The sequence below is a fragment of the Muntiacus reevesi genome, chromosome 18 (assembly GCF_963930625.1).
Source record: "Muntiacus reevesi chromosome 18, mMunRee1.1, whole genome shotgun sequence".
Classification (NCBI taxonomy): Eukaryota; Metazoa; Chordata; class Mammalia; order Artiodactyla; family Cervidae; genus Muntiacus; species Muntiacus reevesi.
In genome coordinates, this window is record NC_089266.1 from 17,469,716 (window position 1) to 17,491,089 (window position 21,374).

The window sequence follows — 21,374 nt, forward strand, 5'->3', positions numbered from 1 at the left end:
AGAGGCTGGGATTGGTGGACAAGCAGTGGAAACATCGAACAGAGGCAGTTAGGAATAAGAGAACGCGGGCTGGGCTCCAACCTGACCCATCTGTGCGCCCAGTTGTGGTGTGACTGGGCAGGTTTCCTAACCTCTCTGCATCAGTTTCTTCAGCTGGAAAACAGTGACAATAATTCTTAACAGAGTTTTGTCTTAAAGGTTAATTACCAGAGTTGATTATGATTGGTGGGAATATGAATGGCGGTTGTTATCTTCACACTCTCCTTTCTAATCTGGCTGCTTTCCCTAGCTAGCAGGCCCTTCGCCTTGGCAGCTGCTCTGTGGCTCAGGAGCTGACTCTGGCCCCACCGCTGCTCACCCTCCCTCTGTTCCTCTCCCCAGGCTGCTCCCGGCAGATCGGCTTCTCATTTGTACGACCCAAGCTCTGTGCCTTCTCTGGCCTCTATTACTGTGACATCTGCCATCAAGATGATGCCTCAGTGATCCCGGCCAGGATCATCCACAACTGGGACCTCACCAAGCGCCTGGTAAGTCTTGAGCCCAGCCTGTCATGACCATACAGGGATGCTGAGCGACAGAGAAGTGGTTGCTCCTCTTTGCTGCTGCCGTTCATATGTTTGGGGGAGTTTGGCTCTAGAGAAGCCAGGGTCACTAGTTTAGGCCCCATGATGTGGGGGAACTGACCAAAAAAGTAATTTGGTGCTGGTCTACAGCACCTGGGCAGAGTTCTGTCCACGCCTGCCTTGGCCCTCAGGTGGGAATCAGGATGGTTTACTATAGCTCCCCATGGGCACAGATAAAACTGCTTGAGCACCAGCATAGATAGATAGGCAGAAATGATAGAATAGATTAGATATAGAGGATGGGTGGATGGGTTAGGTGGGTAGTTGCATGCATGGGTTGAGGGGTGGCTTGGTGGATGGATATGAAAGGATGGATGGATAGATATGTGGATGAATGTATAATATAGATGGGTGGATGAATGAATATGCAGATGGGTAAATAATGGATGGATGGATGGTAGATGGATGGATGGATGGATGGGTAAATGATGGATGGATGAATCGGCCAGCCAGCTGGCACACTTCCCCCTGGGAGCAGTCAACCTTTTCCAGGCATACAGGCATCTACTTTTTGTTACTTTTGGAATCATACTGGGCTCATACTGCTTTATAACATGTTTGTTCAGTTAGAATTACATCTTGGATACTTTTTGATGTTCACCAAATGCTTTTAAATATGATGTATTCTGCAGTCTTTCAGATTTTCCTCTTCTTCAGCTGAGCTTATCTACTTACATAGCTGTGTTACCCTGAGCAAACTCTTCCACTTCCCGTTTCCTCGTCCATCAAGGGTGGTTAATTACAGTGCCTGTCTCCGGGCAGTGAGGGCTAACGGAAACAGAACCACCAGTCACTTAGATGGTGCTCCTTCCCTTTCCCAAGGCCTCACCTTCTGCCCCTAATTCATTCGGTCAGGATCTACCTCAAGGGGTGCAGACTTGGGTTTCTCCCAAAGGCACAGATTTCTGCTAAGACAAGACACAGAAACAGAGGAAGTAGCTGTTTACTTCTCTCGAGACCCAGGCCTGCCAGCCATGCTATCTCCTCATGTGTCTCCATCAGAGCCCAGAGAACATAATTCTCAGAACCGGTACCACCCTAACCTCCACCCCTGGGGATAGGAACACCTATTAGCTTCCCTTTGGTTTTCTTTCTCTTTTTTTGGCCATGTTGCATATGGGATCTTGGTTTCCCCACCAGGGATCGAACCTGCACCCCCTGCATTGGAAGCCCAGAATCTTAACCACTGGGCCACATTAGCTTAGAGAAGTCCCAACATTAGCATCACTTTGGCTTTTTTATTGGTTACCTCATCCTTACCCCTGCCCTCAGTGTTAAGTATTTAACTAACTACATGGAGAAAAATTAAACCTCAAGATGACCACAAATGCAAAGAACCCTCTGGTCATAAAACACTCTCACCATTAACAACATCCGAATGCCCCTGCTGAGCCATCTCCCTATTCACTGCTGTAATTTCGGTGCCACTTCCTTTTTCCAACTAGAAAATTCTAACAATTCCCTTGGCACACCTAAGGTCAGAAAGCATCCAACTCTGTCAAAGATGCTAGACCTGGGAAGGACAGGAAGGTTCAGAATAGGAAGTGGCTGGCTGGCAGGTTCGGGGCCCCTTGTCCACTGTCAGGCTGACCCACTTGTGCAAGGCCTGGCTGGCACTTGGCAGGATGTCGGCCCCAGCCTGCAACTTCTCCCTTGGTCTGTCTCCTCCACCTGTGGGGGAGGAACAGTCCCAGGGGAGCTCAAAGCTCATGCCTGTCTATGTACTTGGCAGTTTTCAGCGCGCATTCCTGCATGTTATTTCATCTGGGCCTCACCCTAAGCCTGGAGCTGAGTTGTGGGAAGGGCCGGGCAACAGCAGTCTGACCTGAGTCAGTGACTCACCAGGCCTTTGCCAGTGGGATGCCTGTCGGCTGGGGGCTGGTTTCTCAGGGCTCTGGGAAATGGGGAAAGATGGAGATATCAGTGAGGTGAGAAATGCTGGTGAAGCCGGTAGAGCAGCCCCTGGCCTAACAGTCTCCTGCTGGCCCTGTCCCATCCCCCGGGGCCAGCGGACAGACGCCTGAACCACACAGACACCCACAGAGTCTGATGGCAGCTCCCATTCACAGAGAAGCTGCTTACCTGGATTTTCTTTTAATCTAAACTCAATCCCATGAGGTAGGTGCTTTTCTTTCCCCCATTTTACAGATGAGAAAACTGAATCACAGAGAGGTTAAGTAAGTTTCTTGAGGTCATACAGTTGAGAAGGGGTGGAGCCAGGATCCAAAGCCGGACTAAGCAGTGCAGGGTGATTGATGGTGGAGAACATCTCAGCTCCTCCATCCTTATCCTCCCCAAAGAGACTGCAGGGGAAGGGACTTCTCTTTGTAAGTGAGGAGGCTAGGGGTGCAGAGATAGCACTCAGTTCAGACCTGGGCTCTGCTTTCTTTCTGGTGGCTTGCATAAGTCACGTTAGCTCCTCTGAGTCTCAGTTTCCATGTCTGTAAAATGGGGATGATGACACTTTCCCCTCTGGGTTGTTGTGAGGATGAAGAAAGGATGTGGTCAAGGTCCTTAACCCAGTGTCTGGCAAATTATAGGTGTTCAGTAATTGGCATTAGGGTCAGGGCTGAGGGTAGAACCTTCCACGTCTATCAAGTGGGAGAAACCCAGGTCGATCACTCAAGTCCATATGGAGACTTGGAGGGAGGCCCTGCCCTGGTTGGTGCTGTTAGTGAGGACGGAAGAAGCTCGGGAAACCTCTGGTTCAGCTATATCTGATCCATGGTTTCCTGTGGTTGGAGCCTGACTCAGATCGGTCACCTGGTTCCTGAGTCGGCCCAGGGTAATGTCTGTTTCCTTTCAGTAGAAAAATGGGGGCGGGGGCGGGGAGGCCAGGAAATAGTGGAAAGGATCTGTGAGGCCCAGGCAGAGAGGCGTGTGGACCCTCCTTCCCGTCCCCGCGTGGTCAGGGAGGGGCAGCTGCTGGTGCCAAAGGGGAAGAGCGGGTTTGGAAGTCAGATCAACTGGGTTTGAATCCTGACTTATCTGAGTTGTGGGCCTTGGCCAAGTCACTTCCTCTCTCTGAACCTCAGTTTCCTCATCTGTAAAATGAAGATGGTACTGCTTCCCTCGGCAGGTGGCTGGAGGGGTGAGCGAGGCAGTAGGTGACCCAGCGCCTGGCGACCTCAGGCGCTCACCAGATGGCCCTCCTGTCTCTCCCTCGCCGCCCCGTGGTATCCTCAGGTCTGCAGGCAGGCCCTGAGGTTCCTGACACAGATCCGGGCCCAGCCCCTCATCAACCTGCAGCTGGTGAACGCGTCGCTATACGAGCACGTGGAGCAGATGCGCCTCATCGGGAGGAGCCGGGAGCAGCTGAAGCTGCTGGGGGACTACCTGGGCCTGTGCCGGAGCGGAGCCCTGAAGGAGCTGAGCAAGAGGTGAGCGCCCGGACGGGGGGACACAGACAGACAGACAGACACACAGACACAGACACACAGACAGACAGAGACAGACAGACAGACACACAGAGACACACAGACAGACAGACACACAGAGACACAGAGATGCAGATACACACAGATACAGACACACAGACACAGAGATACAGATACACACAGATACAGACACACAGACAGAGACAGACACACAGACACAGACACACAGAGACACAGAGATGCAGATACACACACAGACACACAGATACAGACACACACAGATACAGACACACAGACACAGAGATACAGATACACACAGATACAGACACACAGACACACAGACAGAGACAGACACACAGAGACACACAGAGACAGAGAGAGACGCACACAGAGACACACACACAAAGACACACATAAAGAAACACAGATACGGACACACACATACACACAGGTGCACACACACACAGGGACGCACACACACACAGAGACAGAGAGACTCACACACAAAGAGACACACACAGACACAGATAGAGACACACACAGACAGAGAAACAGATACAGACGCACAGAGACACAGAGATACAGATACACACACACACAGAGACAGAGACGCACACACAAAGAGACACACACACATACACAGACACACATAAGAGTGGCTTGCTCAGTGCCTGGACACAGGGACACACAGACACACAGACACACACACACACACACACTACACACAGGGTCAGTGCACAAACAACTTCTTGGGAGAAATGCCAGGGCTGGGTGGAGGACTCCCTCTCTGCGTTTAGGAGTGGCTTTTATTTGTGCATGTAATGCATTCATTCATTTGACAAGTGCTTATTGAGAACGTGCTCAGTGCCCAGCGAGGGGTGTGGGCCCCAGGGCTGAGCACAGTGGACTTGGGTTCTGCCCTCTGGAGGGCACGGCAGGGAGCAGGGCCGCGGCTACCCCAGGAGTGAGGGCGGAGGAGAGAGCAGGACGCCCTTGGAAGTACAGCGGAGTGGGGGGTCTGACCCATATTGGAGGGGGCTGACGGTGGGGGGCTTCCTGGAAGAACTGACCTCCAGTGTGAGACTTGCGAAATGAATGGGAAAGAGGGGATTTGCAGGAAAGAGTGTTCCAGACAGAAGTAGTGATGTGTATGGACTGTGGATGAAGGCCCCATGTGTGGAAAGAACAGGGAGAAATTTCTGGGCAGTGATTAGGGAAGTGGGGATGTGGTGAGAGGAGGCCAGAGACGTCAGAGGGGCTGGTCTCCTGGTTCCCGGGGTTCCTATCAGCCCTCCGCCGCACGGTGGCTTTGCAGCAGCCCTCCCCAAATCCTTGCAAGGGGACGAGGTTGGGGAGGGACCCTCAGGATGCCCTTCACAAAGCTGCTTGGTACCCAGTGCCTGGGGGGATTTTCAGTGCTCAGTTGGGGGTGAGGAGTGACACCTTCTGTGGGGCTATGCTGTCCTGGGGCCCCAGGAGGACAGACCTCGGGTGCACAAACTGGTGCCTGCTGCCCAGCTAGGCTTCATTGCTGGTTTCTGAGGACTTGGAGCAGCTCACAAGCCCCTCCACGTTCCCTGTGCAGCCTCCCGACAGGGCTGGTGCAGATCCCCCGTCTCTGGGGCTCCCCTGCTCAATCCTGGTCCCTGTCCTCCCAGGGCTGCTCTGCATCAGAGAGATGCTGTGGGGATCCCTCTCTTAGGCAAAGCACAGAGGCTGGCCCCTCACAGGCTCTCAGAGCAGCTGGCTGATCCCTGGTCTTCTGCACAAGGCCTGGAAGAGCAGAAAGCCCTCTGGGGGCCACCATGAGGGACCCAGATGGCTGCTTCTGGGGAGGCTATTGCTGTCTCCATCATCAGTGGCTCCTGGGTCCCACTCACTCTGCCTTTCTGAGATTCCAGGACCCAGGGCCCCAGAATCTGCCCTCCTGCCCCCCTATCCAGGGTGGTGAAATCTCAGGTCAGGTGGGACCCTGCGACCCTCTTCAGTTCAGGGGTGTCTGCAGACCTGAGTAGACCTGCTGCCTGTAGGGCGGGTCCTGGGTGCCAGCCTCACTTGCCCATCCCTACCCTGCTGAGATTGGTTAGCAGCCTTACTGGCCTGTCCAGGTTGCCCTGTCGGGGCACTGGGGGCGGTCTTGCCTCTTTCTCTCTGGCTGCTGTTTCCAGCCTTCATGAAAGCAGGACCAGACCTGCAGAAGTCCCATTTCAGAAGCAGCATAGGGTGAAGAAAGAGCTCAGGAGCAGCCTTCACCTGGCCCCAGATTTGCTGTGTGACTCAAGGAAGTGGCTTCACTTCTCTGAGCCTCAGTTTTCTTGTCTATAAAATGGGCCAGTGATCCCCATGTTCATGTGACCTGCCGCAGTTGTGGTGAGGGCTACATGAGGGGCCCAGTGTCCAGGGAGGGACAGAGACAGGTGAACAGATGGCCCTGGGTTAGGGAGGCGTGTGCTGTGAGGGAAGGAGGCAGGGTGCAGAGGGCCAGGGGGGCTTCTTGGAGGAGGTGGCATCAGCTAAAGGTTTGTGGAGTTTTCTTTTTCCTTTTAAAAAGAAAAAAAAATGCTTTTCTTCTTTACAAAGATAGTATTCAAGTAGTATTAAAGAGAACCAAGCAGAGAGCTGGGGTCACCCTTCTCCAGTCTGGCCACTGTCAGTACTGTAAGTGCTTCCAGATCGCACTCTGTCCTCACTCACAGGAAAGCGGAGTTGCCCCAGCACAAATGGCATGTGGTGAACCAGGGTTTAGCAAAAGAACCAGAGGAAGCCTGGGCCGGCTTTTCTGCAGGGAACCCATGGCTGTGGGGGTGGGGAGTCAGGGGGGTAGCGTGGGTTGCCAGGACCTTCGCAGGGCTCAGCGCAGCCAGGTTGTGGGTACAGGGGCTAGACCTCGAAGACCCTCTGTGCCATCACAAAGGCTTAGGATTTTATTCTGCTGGCAGCCGGAGCTGTTGAGGAGTTTTGAGCACGGGATGGTCACACTCCCATCAAGAGCAGTTTGGCAGCAGCGGGGCGTAGGGGCTGGTGTGGTACCTTGCGCAGGAGATGAGCCTGGACTGAGGTGGTTGGAGTGGAGGCTGAGAGGACAGGAAGGGTTGAGGAGAAACGGGCAGATCTTGGGATCCCCTTTCTCTCAGGGGGCTGCCCTGACCTCCCTCCACAGCAGCTGCAGGGCCTCACAGCCCCAGGGTAGGTGGCCTGGCTGGCCCCCTGGACTTCCACGACTCTGAGCAGAGGGCAGACGACAGAGAGGACTCTCCATCCACCCTTCCTGCCGGCTCAGGAACAGCCTGTGCGCCCCCTCTGCCCCTCCCCCTGCGTTTTCCTGGTGATAAACGGCAGCTTCCGGTTCCCAGAAAGCCGGAAGTTTCCCGGGGAGACCGGCACGTTGCGCTGAGTGGCCACTTGGCAGCACACCACGGGCTGCCTGGTGGAACTCGCCACCTCGGCCCCGGGTGGGGTTCCTTCTGGAACCGGGGCCGTGCCCTGGGGCGGGCACAGCCAAGCACCCACTCCAGATGCCGCGGGGGCCGGGCACCTTCCTGCCTCCAGATGTCCGGAGCACCCTGGGGCAGGTTCCCGCACGTCCTCGAACTGGGAGAATTCTCCCCCCAACCCCACTACCGCACAGACACACAGCAAGGCCAGGCAGGAATTTTTTGCAGGTGTTTCCTGTCCATCTCTCAGGATGTAACCCTTGGGATCTCTGCCATTGGTGAGGTGGAAACGAGAGCCAGGCTGCTGGCAGCTAAGCCCTCGTCCTCTGCCCCCCCACCCCTACCTCTGAAATGGGATCTATGCACTCAGGACACCTCCACTCCTCTCCCAGAGCGCCAAAACCAGATGCTTAAGTATCTGTCCCTAAGCTAGACCATGGAGAAGGCAATGGCACCCCACTCCAGTACTCTTGCCTGGAAAATTGCATGGATGGAGGAGCCTAGTAGGCCGCAGTCCATGGGGTGGATAAGAGTTGGACAGGACTGAGCGACTTCACTTTCACTTTTCACTTTCATGCATTGGAGAAGGAAATGGCAACCCACTCCAGTGTTCTTGCCTGGAGAATCCCAGGGACGGGGGAGCCTGCTAGGCTGCTGTCTATGGGGTCGCACAGGGTCGGACACGACTGAAGTGACTTAGCAGCAGCAGCAGCAAGCTAGACCAGAGGCTACAATAGGAAGGCAGAGGCCATGTCCTGTACATTTCTGTCCCAGCACTGTCCATGGTAGGTGATGGTGGCAGTAATGACAACTATTAATAATAGCCTCTAGACATTCACCTGGGAGATAAGGATGCAGGCTCTGGAGCCAGACTACTGCTTTCAGACTCCAGTTGTGCCTCTTACTAGCTGTGTGACCACAGGGAAGTTCTTTAACTTCTCTGTGCCTCCATTTCCTCTTCTCAAAATGAGGGTTATAAAGCGTCAACCTCACAGGATTCTTGTGAGAATTAAATGAATTAATATATCAAGCTCTTAGTCCAGTTCCTGGCTCCAAGCATTAGCTTTCGTCATCCTCCTCGTCATTATTTTTTAAACAGACTTTTAAAAATATCTTTAAAAATTTTTTTCAACTTTATTGAGTAAAATTTACAAAATTGTAAGATATTTATAGTATTTTTTGTGATGATTTGATATATAATTATACTGTGAAAGAGTTCCTCCCATTTTATTAATTCACACATCCATCATCCTCACATATTTTATACATATTATATATAATGTATATATGAAAAGTGAAAGTGTTAGTCACTCAGTCATGCCTAACTCTTTGTGTCCCTAAGGACTGTAACCCGCCAGACTCCTCTGTCCATGGAATTCTCCAGGCAGGGATACTGGAGTGGCTTGCCATTTCTTCCTCTAGGGGTTCTTCCCAACCCAGGGATTGAACTTGCATCTCCTGCATTACAGGCAGATTCTGTACCATCTGAGCCACCTTATAGTATGTGTGAGAGAGAGAGAACATTTGAGTTCTGCTCTTGAATTTCAATTATACAATGCAATGCTATCAACTATGGTTAATAATTATTCATTTACTATGTACAAGGCACTGTGCCAAATGCTTTAAATAAATTATTTAATCCCCAAAAGAGCTCTCTTGCTCAGATGAGGACACCTGAGGTTCAGAGAGGTTAAGGAGCTTGCCCAGGGTCCTGGTCACCTGGAAGTCCAGGTCCCGAGCTCAGGCTGAAGCTGTTTCTCCCTGGTTAGCAGCGCAGAGGGAGTGAAAACAAACACAGTGGGCCCAGATTCCTTCTGAGGAACCTCTTGTCTTGTCTTTGAAGGCTCAACCACAGGAATTATCTCTTGGAGTCGCCTCACAAGTACAGTGTCGCCGACCTCCAGCAGGTGAGAACGCCGCCCCTGAGGTGTGTGTCAGCCGCTCAGTCATGTCCGACTCTTTGTGACGCTATGGGCTGTAGCCTGCCAAGCTCTCTGTCAGTAGGGTCACATAGAGTCCAGGCAAGAATACTGGAGTGGGTTGCCATTCCCTTCTCCAGGGCATCTTCCCGATGCAGGGATGGGACCCGCGTCTCCTACACTGCAAGCAGATTCTTTACCATCTGAGTCACCAGGGAAGCCCAGAGGAACCTAATTCCTAGAAACTGATTCCTGGAGAAAGCAGAAAGGGAGATGTTGGGGCGGGGGCTGCTGCCTGCAGTTTACTGAGGCAAGATGACCCATCTTCAGCCTTTCAGCAGCTCAGAATGGGTGTCTGACCGTCCACGCTTCCTGGGGCAGTAACAGCCCTGGCCCCACTGGGACAGGCAGGCACCACAGCCAAGCCTAGGATCACAGGGCTCAGCCCCCTTCCAGGCTGCGAAGGCGTAGGGAGGGTGAGGGTTTGGGACATTCCTTTCCTTGAGGGAGGGGACCGTGGATTCCTGTGTGCACAAGGACTGCACGCCTGCGTGGCTCGGCCTCACTTGGGGAGGTTTTCTTGCCCAAGTGGAAGGAAACTTCTCTTGGGGTAGGAGTACTCCAGGCAGGATGCCAGGAGGAGCAGCAGGCCACATCTTGCAGACAGCCTCGGGCCTGGCACGGCCTCTCAGAAGGCCTTGGCGGCCGGCGCTTGCCCTCCACAGATCGCGGACGGGGTGTACGAAGGCTTCCTCAAGGCCCTGATCGAGTTTGCCTCCCAGCATGTCTACCACTGCGACCTGTGCACCCAGCGCGGTTTCATTTGCCAGATCTGCCACCACCATGACATCATCTTCCCCTTTGAGTTTGACACCACAGTCAGGTATGCAGACGCTCTGCCAGTCCCCCTGCTTCCCACCCCTGGGTGGGGGGCAAGTCCCAGGGGCCACTGAGAGGGGTCGAGCCAAGCCCTCACAGGACTCCCTGCCTCCCCCGAGCCGCCCATCTTGCTAGAGAAGAGGTAGCTGCTGCCCCTTTGAGTCGCGTGGGAGGACCTCGGTTTTGTCCTCTGCAAACAGGTGGAGGAGGGGCTGGGTGAGTTACTGGCCTAGAGTGTTGGCACAAGGCCGGGCACAAAGTGGGCACCTGGTGGGCAGTACCTGCCACTGCCTCTGCCCCGTAACGATTGTCCTCAGTCATCCCTCATTATCAGAAGTCTCTAAATGGAAAGAGGCCTCCACCAAGCCTCCATTCCAACCCATGTGGGAGTGGAAAACTGAGACAGTGGGAGCATCCATTCATTTTCAATAGGTGTCCCCAGACCCAAACTCGACCCCCCTGAAAAGACCTAGGGCTGAGTTTTTTAAACCGTAGAGTGTTTGGAACACAGGCAAGGAATCATTGCGTCTCCGCAGTATTTATAAGAAGGGAAATACAATAGAGGGCATCTGTGTGCATCGTGGGGCTTAGAGATCAGCACCGCGGCGAGAACCTTTTGTCCCAGGATGGAGAGGCAGTGCCGAGTGCCGTGGGTGGCTGGCTCTGGTCAGGAGCACCGACCAGCCTCGAGCCCCAGAGGATCGAGGTCCCAGCAGCGCTTGCGGCTTTCTCCCAGGTGCGGCGAATGCAAGACCGTCTTCCACCAGACCTGCCAGGCCGTGGTCAAGAAGGGCTGCCCCCGCTGTGCCCGCCGGCGCAAATACCAGGAGCAGAGCAGTCTCATCTAATTCCGCCTCTTGTCCCCATCTGGGACCCGGGGCTCAGCCATCCCAGCCGGGTTGGCCACCAGCCTGGCCACACTCTCAAGGTGTCACAGAGCCAGGAAAACTCTCGGATGAGAGCAGAGCACTGGCCTACGAGAGGGAGCCCCGGGAGCCCCTGATGACACCTCCTGCCCCCCACCCACCTGCTCCAGGAGGTGCGGACACCAGCAGGTGCCCCCTGTCCGAGGGTGTGGGCAGAGGGGGGCTTTGCACTAATCGGCCCAGCTCCCCTCACTGACACCCCATCTCCATGAGGGCTGTTCAACACTGTGGAACCAAGACTTGGGAGCATTTTCAATTCCACATTCCTGATTAAAAGGTCTAGTTTTTTTAAGGTGGGTTTTTTCCCCTTCATATTTCGACAGAAAATATTTTTTTATTCTTGACCCTCCACAAGTCACCCAGGAAATCCAGGTTCTCACCCTGAGCAGATGTGTGGAAACCGCTCAGGCCCAGCTTGGAGGCGGGTGGTGGCCGGGTGGACAGGCCCCCCAGGACAGAGCCCACCAGCTGGCGGGTGCCTTTCCTTCGCCCTCACCGGGCGCTTGCTGCTGACAGCTCCTGTACAACTTGCCAAACTGCCCTGGGCCAGGCGGGCTCAGTCCTGAGGATCACGATCTCCACCACCCCCCATCTGCTCCCTGGTCCCCCCTCCACCTGAAAAGCCTGTCAATTTCTCTGTGTCAAAACCCACCCCCCACCCCTCCTGCGGCTCTCCTGTAGCCTGGGATCTTGGTCCCGACGGAGGAGGGCTGTGACTCGGAACCAGCACTGTCAGCACTTTGAGCTTTCCTTGGTCCAGGGGAGAATCGTCGTCATCCAGCCCACCCCTCAGCCCCCTGCCCTCCTCACTCCTACCCCCGACTGGCAGCCAGATGGGCAGGGGGCTGCTGCAGACACATTTCAGGAACGCACCCCCACCTGACGGACCCCCCTGGGACCGAGGTAGGCTGTGTCCACACTGCCCCCCGCCGTCCTTCCACGAAGAGCACCAGCCCTGCTGCAGAGATGCGCAAGGACTTGCAGGAGAAGCCACCCGTGGAAGGATGCTCAGCCTGTTTATGAAGCCATGAGTTCACAAAGTTCTGCTGGACTAACCCAGGAGGGCTGCTGCCAAGAGATTGGAACATTTCACTGGAGCACAACTGCCTTTGGAGGGGGTCTTCGGGTGGAGCCTGAAATTGTTTTCAAAGCGATATTTAGACCCTGGGGCTTTGTGGGGGGGCATGATTTATCTGTTGCCTCCCCCCACTTCTCCTGGACCCAGCAGGCCCCCCTCAGCCCTGGGACCCCCCTGACCATCTTATCTGTGCTCAGCTGAGATTGGAGGCCTCAGGTAGATATCCACCTTCACTGTCAAGAGACAAACCCACTCCCACCTCTCCCTTGGGGTGATTCGGCTGCTGAGTCACCTGCCCAGCCCTGTGGAGCTGGATAATTGTGCAATAGAATGGGGGAGGTGGTGGGCGGGTCAGGGAAGGGGCTGTCACATAGCTTCTTTGTCCCCATCACGGAAGCTGGTGCACACCTGTGCTCAGCTTCCTAAACCAGAAAGTGGATCCTTAGCCCCAGCCCCAGTCCCACCCCCACCCCCAGCCCCAGCCCCAGCCCCAGCCCCAGCCCCAGCCAGCATTAATGCTCCATGAGAAACACAGCCTGATCAGAGCCATAATTGGTGGTCTTGGGGCGGGCAGCACTGCCTGAGCCCAGCCCTGTGAGTGTATTCTGTATCCCAGAAGATCCCTAGGCGGCAGCAGGAGTGAGGCCCTGGAGAAGCCCTCTTTGGTTCAGCGGGGGCTGGCACACCACACTCCCTACTTTCTCTGGGATCAGTAGCATTAAAGCTGACCGCCCCCCTCCCTACCACCAAAAAGCTGCTGATGCTTTCAGATGAGTTGATTCACCCTCTTCACCTCCAGTGGAAAGCTGGTATGAACCTCAGTAGTGCCCACACTATTTTTAAAATTTCGTTTTATGCAATAACCTGTTTCTAGAGGGCCCTGGCCCTGAGAAGTGCTTTGCCATGTACCGGAGGAACTGCGGCCATGTGACTTTTGAGTGATTTTGCAGTAAAGACCTGCTGTTTCTAATCTGTGGTCTGGTTTCTGAATCTGAAAGCTGTCACTGGGGGAGACCACAGGCGCTCAGATACTGTCTGATAGCCTCCACTGTCCTCAATCAGTCCCTGGTCACAGGGGAGGGCTGGAGGGGGGTGGTTATAGGTAAACATTTGGCAAGCAGGGGGCTTGTGTGCCAGGAGTGAGCATGAAGAATAGTAGAAGTAATTCTTCAGTCTGTCCCCCGACCTGGCCTCTCCTCCAGGTCAGCCCTCCCCCCCACCATGGGGTAGGATTTCAGGGCCTTTGGGGAGGTTTATTCACATACACTCCTAAACTGAAGCGAATGCCTGGAATCCCACTGTGATGGCTTCTTTCCTGTTCCTTAAACGTCAGAGCACAGACCCCTGACACTGGAACGTGTGAAACCATTCCCCATTGATCATCCAAGGTGAGAGAAGAGGCTCCGGAAGGAAAGGCTTGTGAGCAGGGCCGGATTCAGGGCTCATGGTTTTAGGGCTCCACCTGGCCTTGGCTGCCAGCTTTCCTCTGAAGTTCCAGCAGAAGTCTGGGGGTGGGGAGGGCCTACAGGAGGAAGCCCACTGCTGCCCTTGTAAAGACAGAAGAAGGAAACGGGCTAATTCCCAGGGAAATCAGGGTGCAGGAACTTGGGACTGAAAGATTGATGTCTGCAGTTTCCTGTCCTTGAGACACCCTTTCGGCCTTTGAGGGAGCGCCCTCTGCCCATCGCAGGAGCCCCAGCTTCCCTCGAGGGCAGGAGGTGGTGGGCTCCGAGGAGCCTTGAGGGACCTGGTGTGAAGAGGCCAGGCCCAGAAGAGCACACGGCCTATGCGCTGCCTTTGGACTCAGCCGTCCATCCTTAGCAAGGTGTTTCTGAGAATACTTGTTTCTCCCTTCCCCCTCCTGCCTAAAGGAGGATGGCAGATGGGGAGTTTGGAGACCCCAGTTCAACCCCAACGAGGAGGGCTCATCTCATAGTAAAACTAGTGATAATAATAACTCTTCAGATGTGTGTTCTTACAATGTGATGATAACAATACGTTAGCCTGACCTGCTGCAGCCCATGGGGTCACAGAGAGTCACAACTTACAGCAACAACAACAGCAATCCTATGAAGTAGGTGTTACTGTCCCCAGTTTACAGGACAGCAAAGTGAGATGCAGAGATAAGGTGAGCATCTTGAGTACAACCCCCGGAGGTTGCCCCGAGCTTTGACGGATTGGCTAGGGGTGGGGGGGCTCCTCCCCCACAAGGATCAAGACCGGGGTGGGGGAAAGGGGATGGAGTAGAGCAGCAGTGGAGGGAAATCTGGCCCAGCTTCCTCCCCGCTCATCCCACCGTCCTGGCTCTGCTGCCTTCCTCCGGGAGACAGCCAGGTGTGGCCCAGGATCCCCGGAGGTGCAGGGGAAGGGGGTGGCGTCTGCGCTCCTCGGGCGCTGGCCCGTCCCAGAGAGGACAGGAAGCCAGGACACCGGGGATTGTCTCTCGCAGCCGCAGCCCCAGCCCCGGGAGGAAGTTCTGCCGGGTGCTCTCCGCCGGTGCCTCCCTCGCTATATTGTTGAACAGGAAACAGGGCAGCGCGGGAGCTGGGCTGAGGAGGAGGGAGCAAGGGACGCCGAGCCCCCCGCGCGCCTGCCAGGACAAGTGGAGGCCAGGCCAGCGAGCGGACACCCCGAGGTGCCTGGGCCGGGCCGGACTGGGCGGCGGTGCTGATCTGGGGTGGGGAGGGGTGCTGCAGGTGGCGGGGTCCTCACCCGGCAGCACCAAGAGTCAGCCCTTCGCACACCGCGCAGAAGCGGGAGCTGCGCGGTCTTGGAAGGAGGGCGGTTCGGGACGGATCTTCCTCTCGCTCGGGAGGAGGTGGGAAGCGAAGGGCTGACAGCCGTCCTGCGGCAGGAGGGGCCCAGGTCCAGGCCCCCTGCGACGACCCAGGCGTGGGCGCCGCTGTGACTCTTGTCTGTCTCCCAAGCCGTGGACGCAGGTCACCACCTGGTGAAGGGTCGGTCCTCGCGCTCCAGGGACCCTCCCCTCTCCCCCGATCCCTCTCCTCCGATCCCTCTCCTCTTCGCTCCACCCAAGATCGGGGAAGGAGCCGAGGACCGGGTCCCCTCCCCACCCAGCCAGTGACCACGCGCTCCGGTGAGCGTCTCTGCAATGGGAACCCCGCTCCAAGTTTTTCCAGGCCTGGCCGAGCTGAGTTCGGAAAGGGCCTGGGGAGGACGAGGATGGGACAAGGGCGGCAGTGCCTGCAATCCGGGTGGTTCGGGATGCAAATAACCTTGCTAGAACTGGGGACGCTCCGGCTCGACCGCAAGCCAGGGCGAGCAGTCCTGAAGCATCGCGTCGGCGGGACGCAGAGCCTCTTAGAAGCCGTATCCCGAGCGTGGGGGTGGGGCGCGGCGGGGGCCGGACCCTACCCTCCCTTGGCTCCACTCGGGAACCTTCCGTGCCCCTTCGGCAGCAGCCCTCCCTGCCCCCGCCCCTCCCTCAGGCCTTCTCCTGCTCAGGTCCCGCCTCCAAGGCCCCACCGGCCCAGGCGGATTTCTTCAGGCGCCGCCTCGCCCCTCCCAGACACCGCCGCTTCGGGAATTGAAGGCGGTCCTTCCGAGCGTCGCTCACCTTCTTTGCTCTCCTTGCCAGCTCCAGCTCCCTGAAGTCTCTCCAGCCAAGCCGTCTGAAAACCCCGCCCAAGGAGATGGCGGGGCCCTAACCTGCATCCATCCGCCGGCTCCACCCAGCCAGCCCATGGGCTCCGCGAGGCCGGCCCTGCCGACGTGAGTGAGCGGCAGGGGCTCCGGGGGAAGGTGGCGAGAAGGGTTGGCTTAGCTCCAGTCAGCTCTAGGACCCCGCCTCCAGGGCCCAGAGTGCTCAGTGGTTCAGTTTACACTCCTTTCCCGTCGAGGAAAGCTTGAGAAAGTAGAGAAGGAGCGCTGGGCGCCCCGCGGCCAGACCCTGTGCCTCGGGTCCCTCAGACTCAACCAGAGGCCGAGCTCCCACCTGCACCTGCTGGTCCCAGGTCACCATCGTGGGGCAGTCGGTGTGGCCGATGTAAAGGCTTGGAAGGACCAGCCTCATAGACGGGCTTCCAGTTGGGCTGTGACCGCCGCTCCCCCCGACACACCAGGAGAGTGGGTTGTGGTGTTCACTCCGGGAGAACTTAGGAGGTCCCTTGGGTACACCGCACGGATTGTCACTATCAAAGAGTGCATTCTCTAGGGGCCACTCTCGTGGGGCAATATAGAGATCGCGGGCAGGGGGCAGGCCGCGAGGGCCAAACCTCTCTCTGGACGTGGAGGTGGGAGCCGGAGCGCAAGGGGCGGTGCTGGTCGGTCTGGGCGGGCGGGGCTCCGGGGTCACGTCTGTGGCTAAGCCGCTGGGGAAGGAAAGAGAAACCAAGAGAACCGGTTTCCCCGGCCTTGGCAGTCGCGGCCCCTTATGCCAAGGCCCTTGGACTACGCAGGTCAGGGACACTCCCAGAGTAGAGCGAAGCGGGGGCCGCTCCCAGAACCTGCGCCCCTACTCTGTCCCTCTCGGGCCTGGGGCGCACGCGCCGGGGTGGGTGGCTGGGGCGATAGGAGCTGCCAAGGACGCGATCCCCTGAGGGCTCCTGGAAGGACAGGGCGGGATGGAGGTATGGGCTATTTTTCCCACTTTACAAATGCGGGAACTGAGGCCCAGTCAGTTTTAATGCACACGTGATGTCAACTTTATCGCGAGCAGTACCCCCCAACCAGCCTTAAAGCTTCCCTGGCTTTAAAGCCACACCGGTGTTAGCCACCAAGGGATAGAATTTTATACTCCAGGCCGCAGAATGAAAGGGCTGTCTTTAATTCCATCGCTGCGTGTAAGATTTAGAACCGTAGAGATTATTTCATCCAAGCCCCGCGTTTTCGAGATAGGAAAACCGAGGCCCGAACGTACACAACGATTGTAGCTTCGGGACTCGAAGTCTTCGGGCTCCCCTGTGCGGAGCGCGGCCCTCTCGGCGGCCCTGACCTCCGCGCCCCTCCTCCTCGTCGCCCACAGGGACACGCGGCGGCCGCGATGGCGGCGGACGTCGAGGGGGACGTGTACGTGCTGGTGGAGCATCCCTTCGAGTATACGGGCAAGGACGGGCGCCGCGTCGCCATCCAGCCCAACGAGCGCTACCGACTGCTGCGCCGCAGCACGGAGCACTGGTGGCACGTGCGGAGCGAGCCGGGCGGCCGCCCCTTCTACCTGCCGGCGCAGTACGTGCGCGAGCTGCCGGCCCTCGGCCACCCCGCGCCCGCCCCGCCGCCGCCCGCGCCCCTCCAGGGCCCCGCAGCTCCCGAACCGCTCGCCTATGACTACCGCTTCGTGACTGCGTCGGCGCCCGCCGAACCCGACGGCGCCCCAGCCGAGCCCCGGGGCCGCGCGGGCTCCCTGTGCGGCCGAGCTCGACCGGGCGCGGCCACGCAGCGTCGAAGCCTGGCGCCCGGCTCGCCGGCCTGCCTGTACACGCGGCCCGCGGCGCCCGTGAGGCCCGCACAGTCCTTGGACGACCTGGCCCGCACCGCCGCGCCCCCTGCCGGCCTCCTCGGGAGCGGGGGCAGCTTCAAGGCCTGCAGCGTGGCCGGCTCATGGGTGTGCCCGCGGCCCCTGGCGCGCAGCGACTCCGAGAACGTCTACGAGGCCATCCGGGACGTGCGCGGCCCGCCGACGGAGCAGCGGCCGGAGCAGGTACGCCACCGGGAGCCAGGGGTGGGGAGACGGGGGCGGGGGTTACTCCCGCCCGACAAAAGCCCGGACGCTGGGAGACCCCCTGAGCCTTACGTCTCGGCTCGACGGAGCAGCAGTGTCTGCCGGCTTTGGACCAGCTCTCTCACGCCGAGCCTAACTTTGCTCAGCCACGAAACCAGAGGGATACAGGCTCACCCAAGATTTCTTATCTCCAGTTCCCAAATGCCAAAGCTCCCTGAAGCTCAAAGAGCTTTCGTAACTCAATTAATGGCAGAATTTAACTTGAACTGATGTACGGCCGTGGGCAGCCTTAATATACCCCATTTAGTGTGATTATTCAAGTTTGCTGTAGAAGTGCAAGTAAACCCGATCATACGGTGCCGCCCAAGCCTTGCTGGGAGCATTACGTCACCTGTAGCAGGTGCGGGCCCGTTACCTTTCTAAAATCCAAACCATTCCAAAACACATCTGGAATGAAATAAGAGATGGTGGCGGACTGCCGCCGCCGCCTCTACCTGCAGCGCGTTTCTCACATGAGCTTGGGTGTCGGAGGTGATAATGGATGTGAAAGTCAGGGGTCTGCTTCCTTTTTTGGCTGGTTCCAACATTTTAGTTCCTCTTTTTTTTTTTTTTTTCAATTTCAATGGGTTTGTTTCAGAAATAAGTCTAGTTATAGTGAGGATATTCTTTTCGCCTCAGAATCGGGTTATGTAAATTTGGGGATTTCTGAAATAATATTTAAATATTATTTTTAAAACAAGGGCACGTTTTAAAAAGTCTTACAACCTCAGAATCCTTTGTTGACCCAGACTTCTTCAAGTTTAGGGACTTCTGCGGGAGAGATGGGGTGAGGTCGGGGAGGGGGTGCACAGGGCCCCTTCTAACATCTGCCGCAGCTGTGTAATTATGGGCAATCCACTTCCTCTCTCAGAGTCTGTTTGCGTTTAGACCAAGAGGCTAGGGGATGGTGGAGAGATGACTCTTGAAACTTGTGAGTCTCTGATTTCCTTTTTTGGACCCGATATGATTATAATAAATATTGATGCCTGCCACGTGCAGAGGCTGAGTCTGGGATGCCCAGAGGAAGGAGGCACCGTCCCCATCTGCGAGGCCTCTGATCTTCTTATAGTGCAGTGTTCAGGATCTGAGGCTACACAGACTCGAATTTGACTCTGCTGGGTCACCTGCCAACTGCTAAACGAGTCACTTCATTCCCCCCACCACGGCGCCTTCTTGTGTACACGCAGAACAATATCAAAGGATTCGAGTTGTTGAGAGCCTTAAAAGAGGTGAAGCGTGGACGTGCTTGACACGTAGTAGGCGGTCTGCCAAGACTGGCTGAGGTCCCACTGGATATCTTTTCCTCTGGGCCCGCTCCACCTTTGCTACGGTTTTTGCAAGAGGCAACCCGCCCTCTGGTGGCCAGAATGGGGAACAACGTGCGGCGTGCAAGGAAAGAGATCCGGACCCGGACCCGGACCCGGAGAGGAGAGAGCTGAGGTGGAGGGTGATGGAGTGGAACCTTTGCGCCAAGCGCCTCTGCCAGCCCCCCATCTGTCTATTCCATCTTCTCTGGAATATATGGCTGCACGCCTGCTCTCCTTGCCCTCGGCGCCGCTCCGTTTCTTCGGCAGGCTCTCGCACCTCTCCACACTCTCTGACCTTGTGATGGTGGGAATATCTATTTGGCTTTTGGAGGTGCACTCCTCCCTTCTAGAGGTGGGGGACTGGCCTTGCTCTCTGAACCCCAGCTCCTGGCATCGAGCCTGGGCCAGAGCCTTACGGAATGTGCTGAGGAGGGACGAGGAGAGGCAGCTCCCTTAACCATGAACCTAGGCTCTGCAGGTCTGCCCAAGGGGAACCACAGCAGAACCCAGGACCACAGTGGGAGAGGAAGACCTCCTGTCCAGATCCCAGTACCTCCTGAGCTCAAAGAAAAATCATCCCAGCTGCTAGGGTCACTCCGCCTCGAGCCTCCAGCTTCCCACAGCTGCAGTGGTGTGTTAGGAGTAGATGGACATAGATGATCAGGGCTTGTACCTGGAGGAACTGGGTTGTCTGCCAGAGACCTGGGTTTCCACCGAGATGCTCTGCTCAGCCTCCACTCTGGCCCTAATTCACTGTGTGACCTCAACAAGTCACTTAGCATCTATGGTCCTGTTTCCTCCCTGGGGTAATGGGGATAAGACCACACTCCCTGTGGCCATGTTTTCTTTGAGTGTCAGCTATCGGCCTCCCTTGACACTCCATCCAGGACAAACTCCAGGGGAAGGGAGTTGGTTCCCTCCTGGGAAGGAAGTCCCACCCTGCTCTCTGTTCACAGCAACACTTAGAGAAGGAGTTTCTTGAAAGGTGAGCCTGCCCATAACCTCCATGGAGGAGAAAGTTCCCACCTTTCCCCTCCGTTCACTAAGTATGAATTGATGGAATACCTGCCTTTGGATCTAAAGGCGACCGAGGCACGGCTCCAGTTCTGGGGGTTGGGAGACTGGCAGGAAGGGACAGATCTTCAGTGTGGAGCACAGGCCGTCTGTGATGGAGCTACACTCGAGGTGCTGAGATGCCTGGGCAGAGGCGAGGTGTGAGAAGATGTGGCACCTTTGGGACCTTACCGGTGGGGCTCAGGGATGGGAGTGTGGGGTCAGGAGTGGATAGTGTCTTGCTGAGCAGGGGCTCATGGGCTCTTGCCAGGAATTTGGACTTTATCCTGCAGCCATTGGAGAGCTCTCAGCAGAGAGGGGAAGGGGATTGAGGGAAGACCCCTGCGGCTGGGCCTTGGAGAATGATGAGGACCTTCATGGTCTCCCAGGCATGCAGCGATGGCGGAAGATTTGGGAGGCAGGCTGGGTAGGACCTGGTGGCCAGTGGGCTAAGGGGCTGGGTAGGAAACCAGGAGGAGTTCCAGTCTCCCAGTTTGCACACTGGCACTGACGGTGGTGCTGTTTGAGGCCTGGATAACCAGGCAGGAGGCGGTGGCAGAAAGATGCGATGCCCACTCTGTCCGTGCCTGGCTCCAGTCTGGGGCAGCTAGGACTGCTGCCCAGGAGGAGGCCCTCGGTGTGTGATAGTGGAGTGATGGGTGTGGACAAGAGCGCCTGAGACAGTCCCAGGGCCACTGCATTCTATACAGCCCCAGGGCCACAGCGTTTGGGTGATAGAGGGAGGAGAGAGGAGTGAAAGAGGAAGGAACAGCCAGGGAACAAGAAGGAAATGCAGCAGAGTACTGGCCCAAAAGCCAAGGAGTGAACAGGAGAAAAGAGAAGTGAGATAAAGGCCACTGAGCTTTTATCAGAAGCGGCCGCCAGAAGGTCAGCAGCTGCCTTATCAGGAGCTGGTCCAGGAGTTGCTGAAGGCAGAGAGCAAAGGGGCAGAGGAATGAAGGTTGAGGACACAGGTGCAGAGTGTAGACAATTCTCAGAAACTAGACAGAGAGGGGAGACGCTGTGTGGCCAGATGTAGGTGTAAATCTTGGGTGGAGG

The 21,374-nt window shown here is 56.5% G+C and overlaps 2 protein-coding genes across 6 annotated transcripts in view; both read left to right on the top strand.

The window, feature by feature from the left end:
* Positions 1 to 13,206, top strand: part of PLEKHM1 (pleckstrin homology and RUN domain containing M1) — a 56,293-nt gene extending 43,087 nt beyond the window's left edge. For all 3 annotated transcript variants that reach the window (XM_065909395.1, XM_065909397.1, XM_065909396.1), the window contains 5 exons: positions 382 to 527; positions 3,810 to 4,003; positions 9,278 to 9,341; positions 10,079 to 10,236; positions 10,969 to 13,206. In XM_065909395.1, the coding sequence (XP_065765467.1) occupies positions 382 to 527; positions 3,810 to 4,003; positions 9,278 to 9,341; positions 10,079 to 10,236; positions 10,969 to 11,080 (674 nt within the window). In that variant the 3' untranslated portion in view covers positions 11,081 to 13,206. The remainder of the gene's footprint in view (positions 1 to 381; positions 528 to 3,809; positions 4,004 to 9,277; positions 9,342 to 10,078; positions 10,237 to 10,968) is intronic.
* Positions 13,207 to 14,702: 1,496 nt separating this feature from the next.
* Positions 14,703 to 21,374, top strand: part of ARHGAP27 (Rho GTPase activating protein 27) — a 37,156-nt gene continuing 30,484 nt past the window's right edge. For 2 of the 3 annotated variants that reach the window (XM_065909690.1, XM_065909692.1), the window contains exons 1-3: positions 14,703 to 14,871; positions 15,835 to 15,968; positions 17,221 to 17,895. In XM_065909690.1, the coding sequence (XP_065765762.1) occupies positions 17,239 to 17,895 (657 nt within the window). In that variant the 5' untranslated portion in view covers positions 14,703 to 14,871; positions 15,835 to 15,968; positions 17,221 to 17,238. Of the gene's footprint in view, positions 14,872 to 14,930; positions 15,055 to 15,834; positions 15,969 to 17,220; positions 17,896 to 21,374 lie in introns of those variants that run through there. The other variant, XM_065909691.1, reaches the window with a different exon arrangement.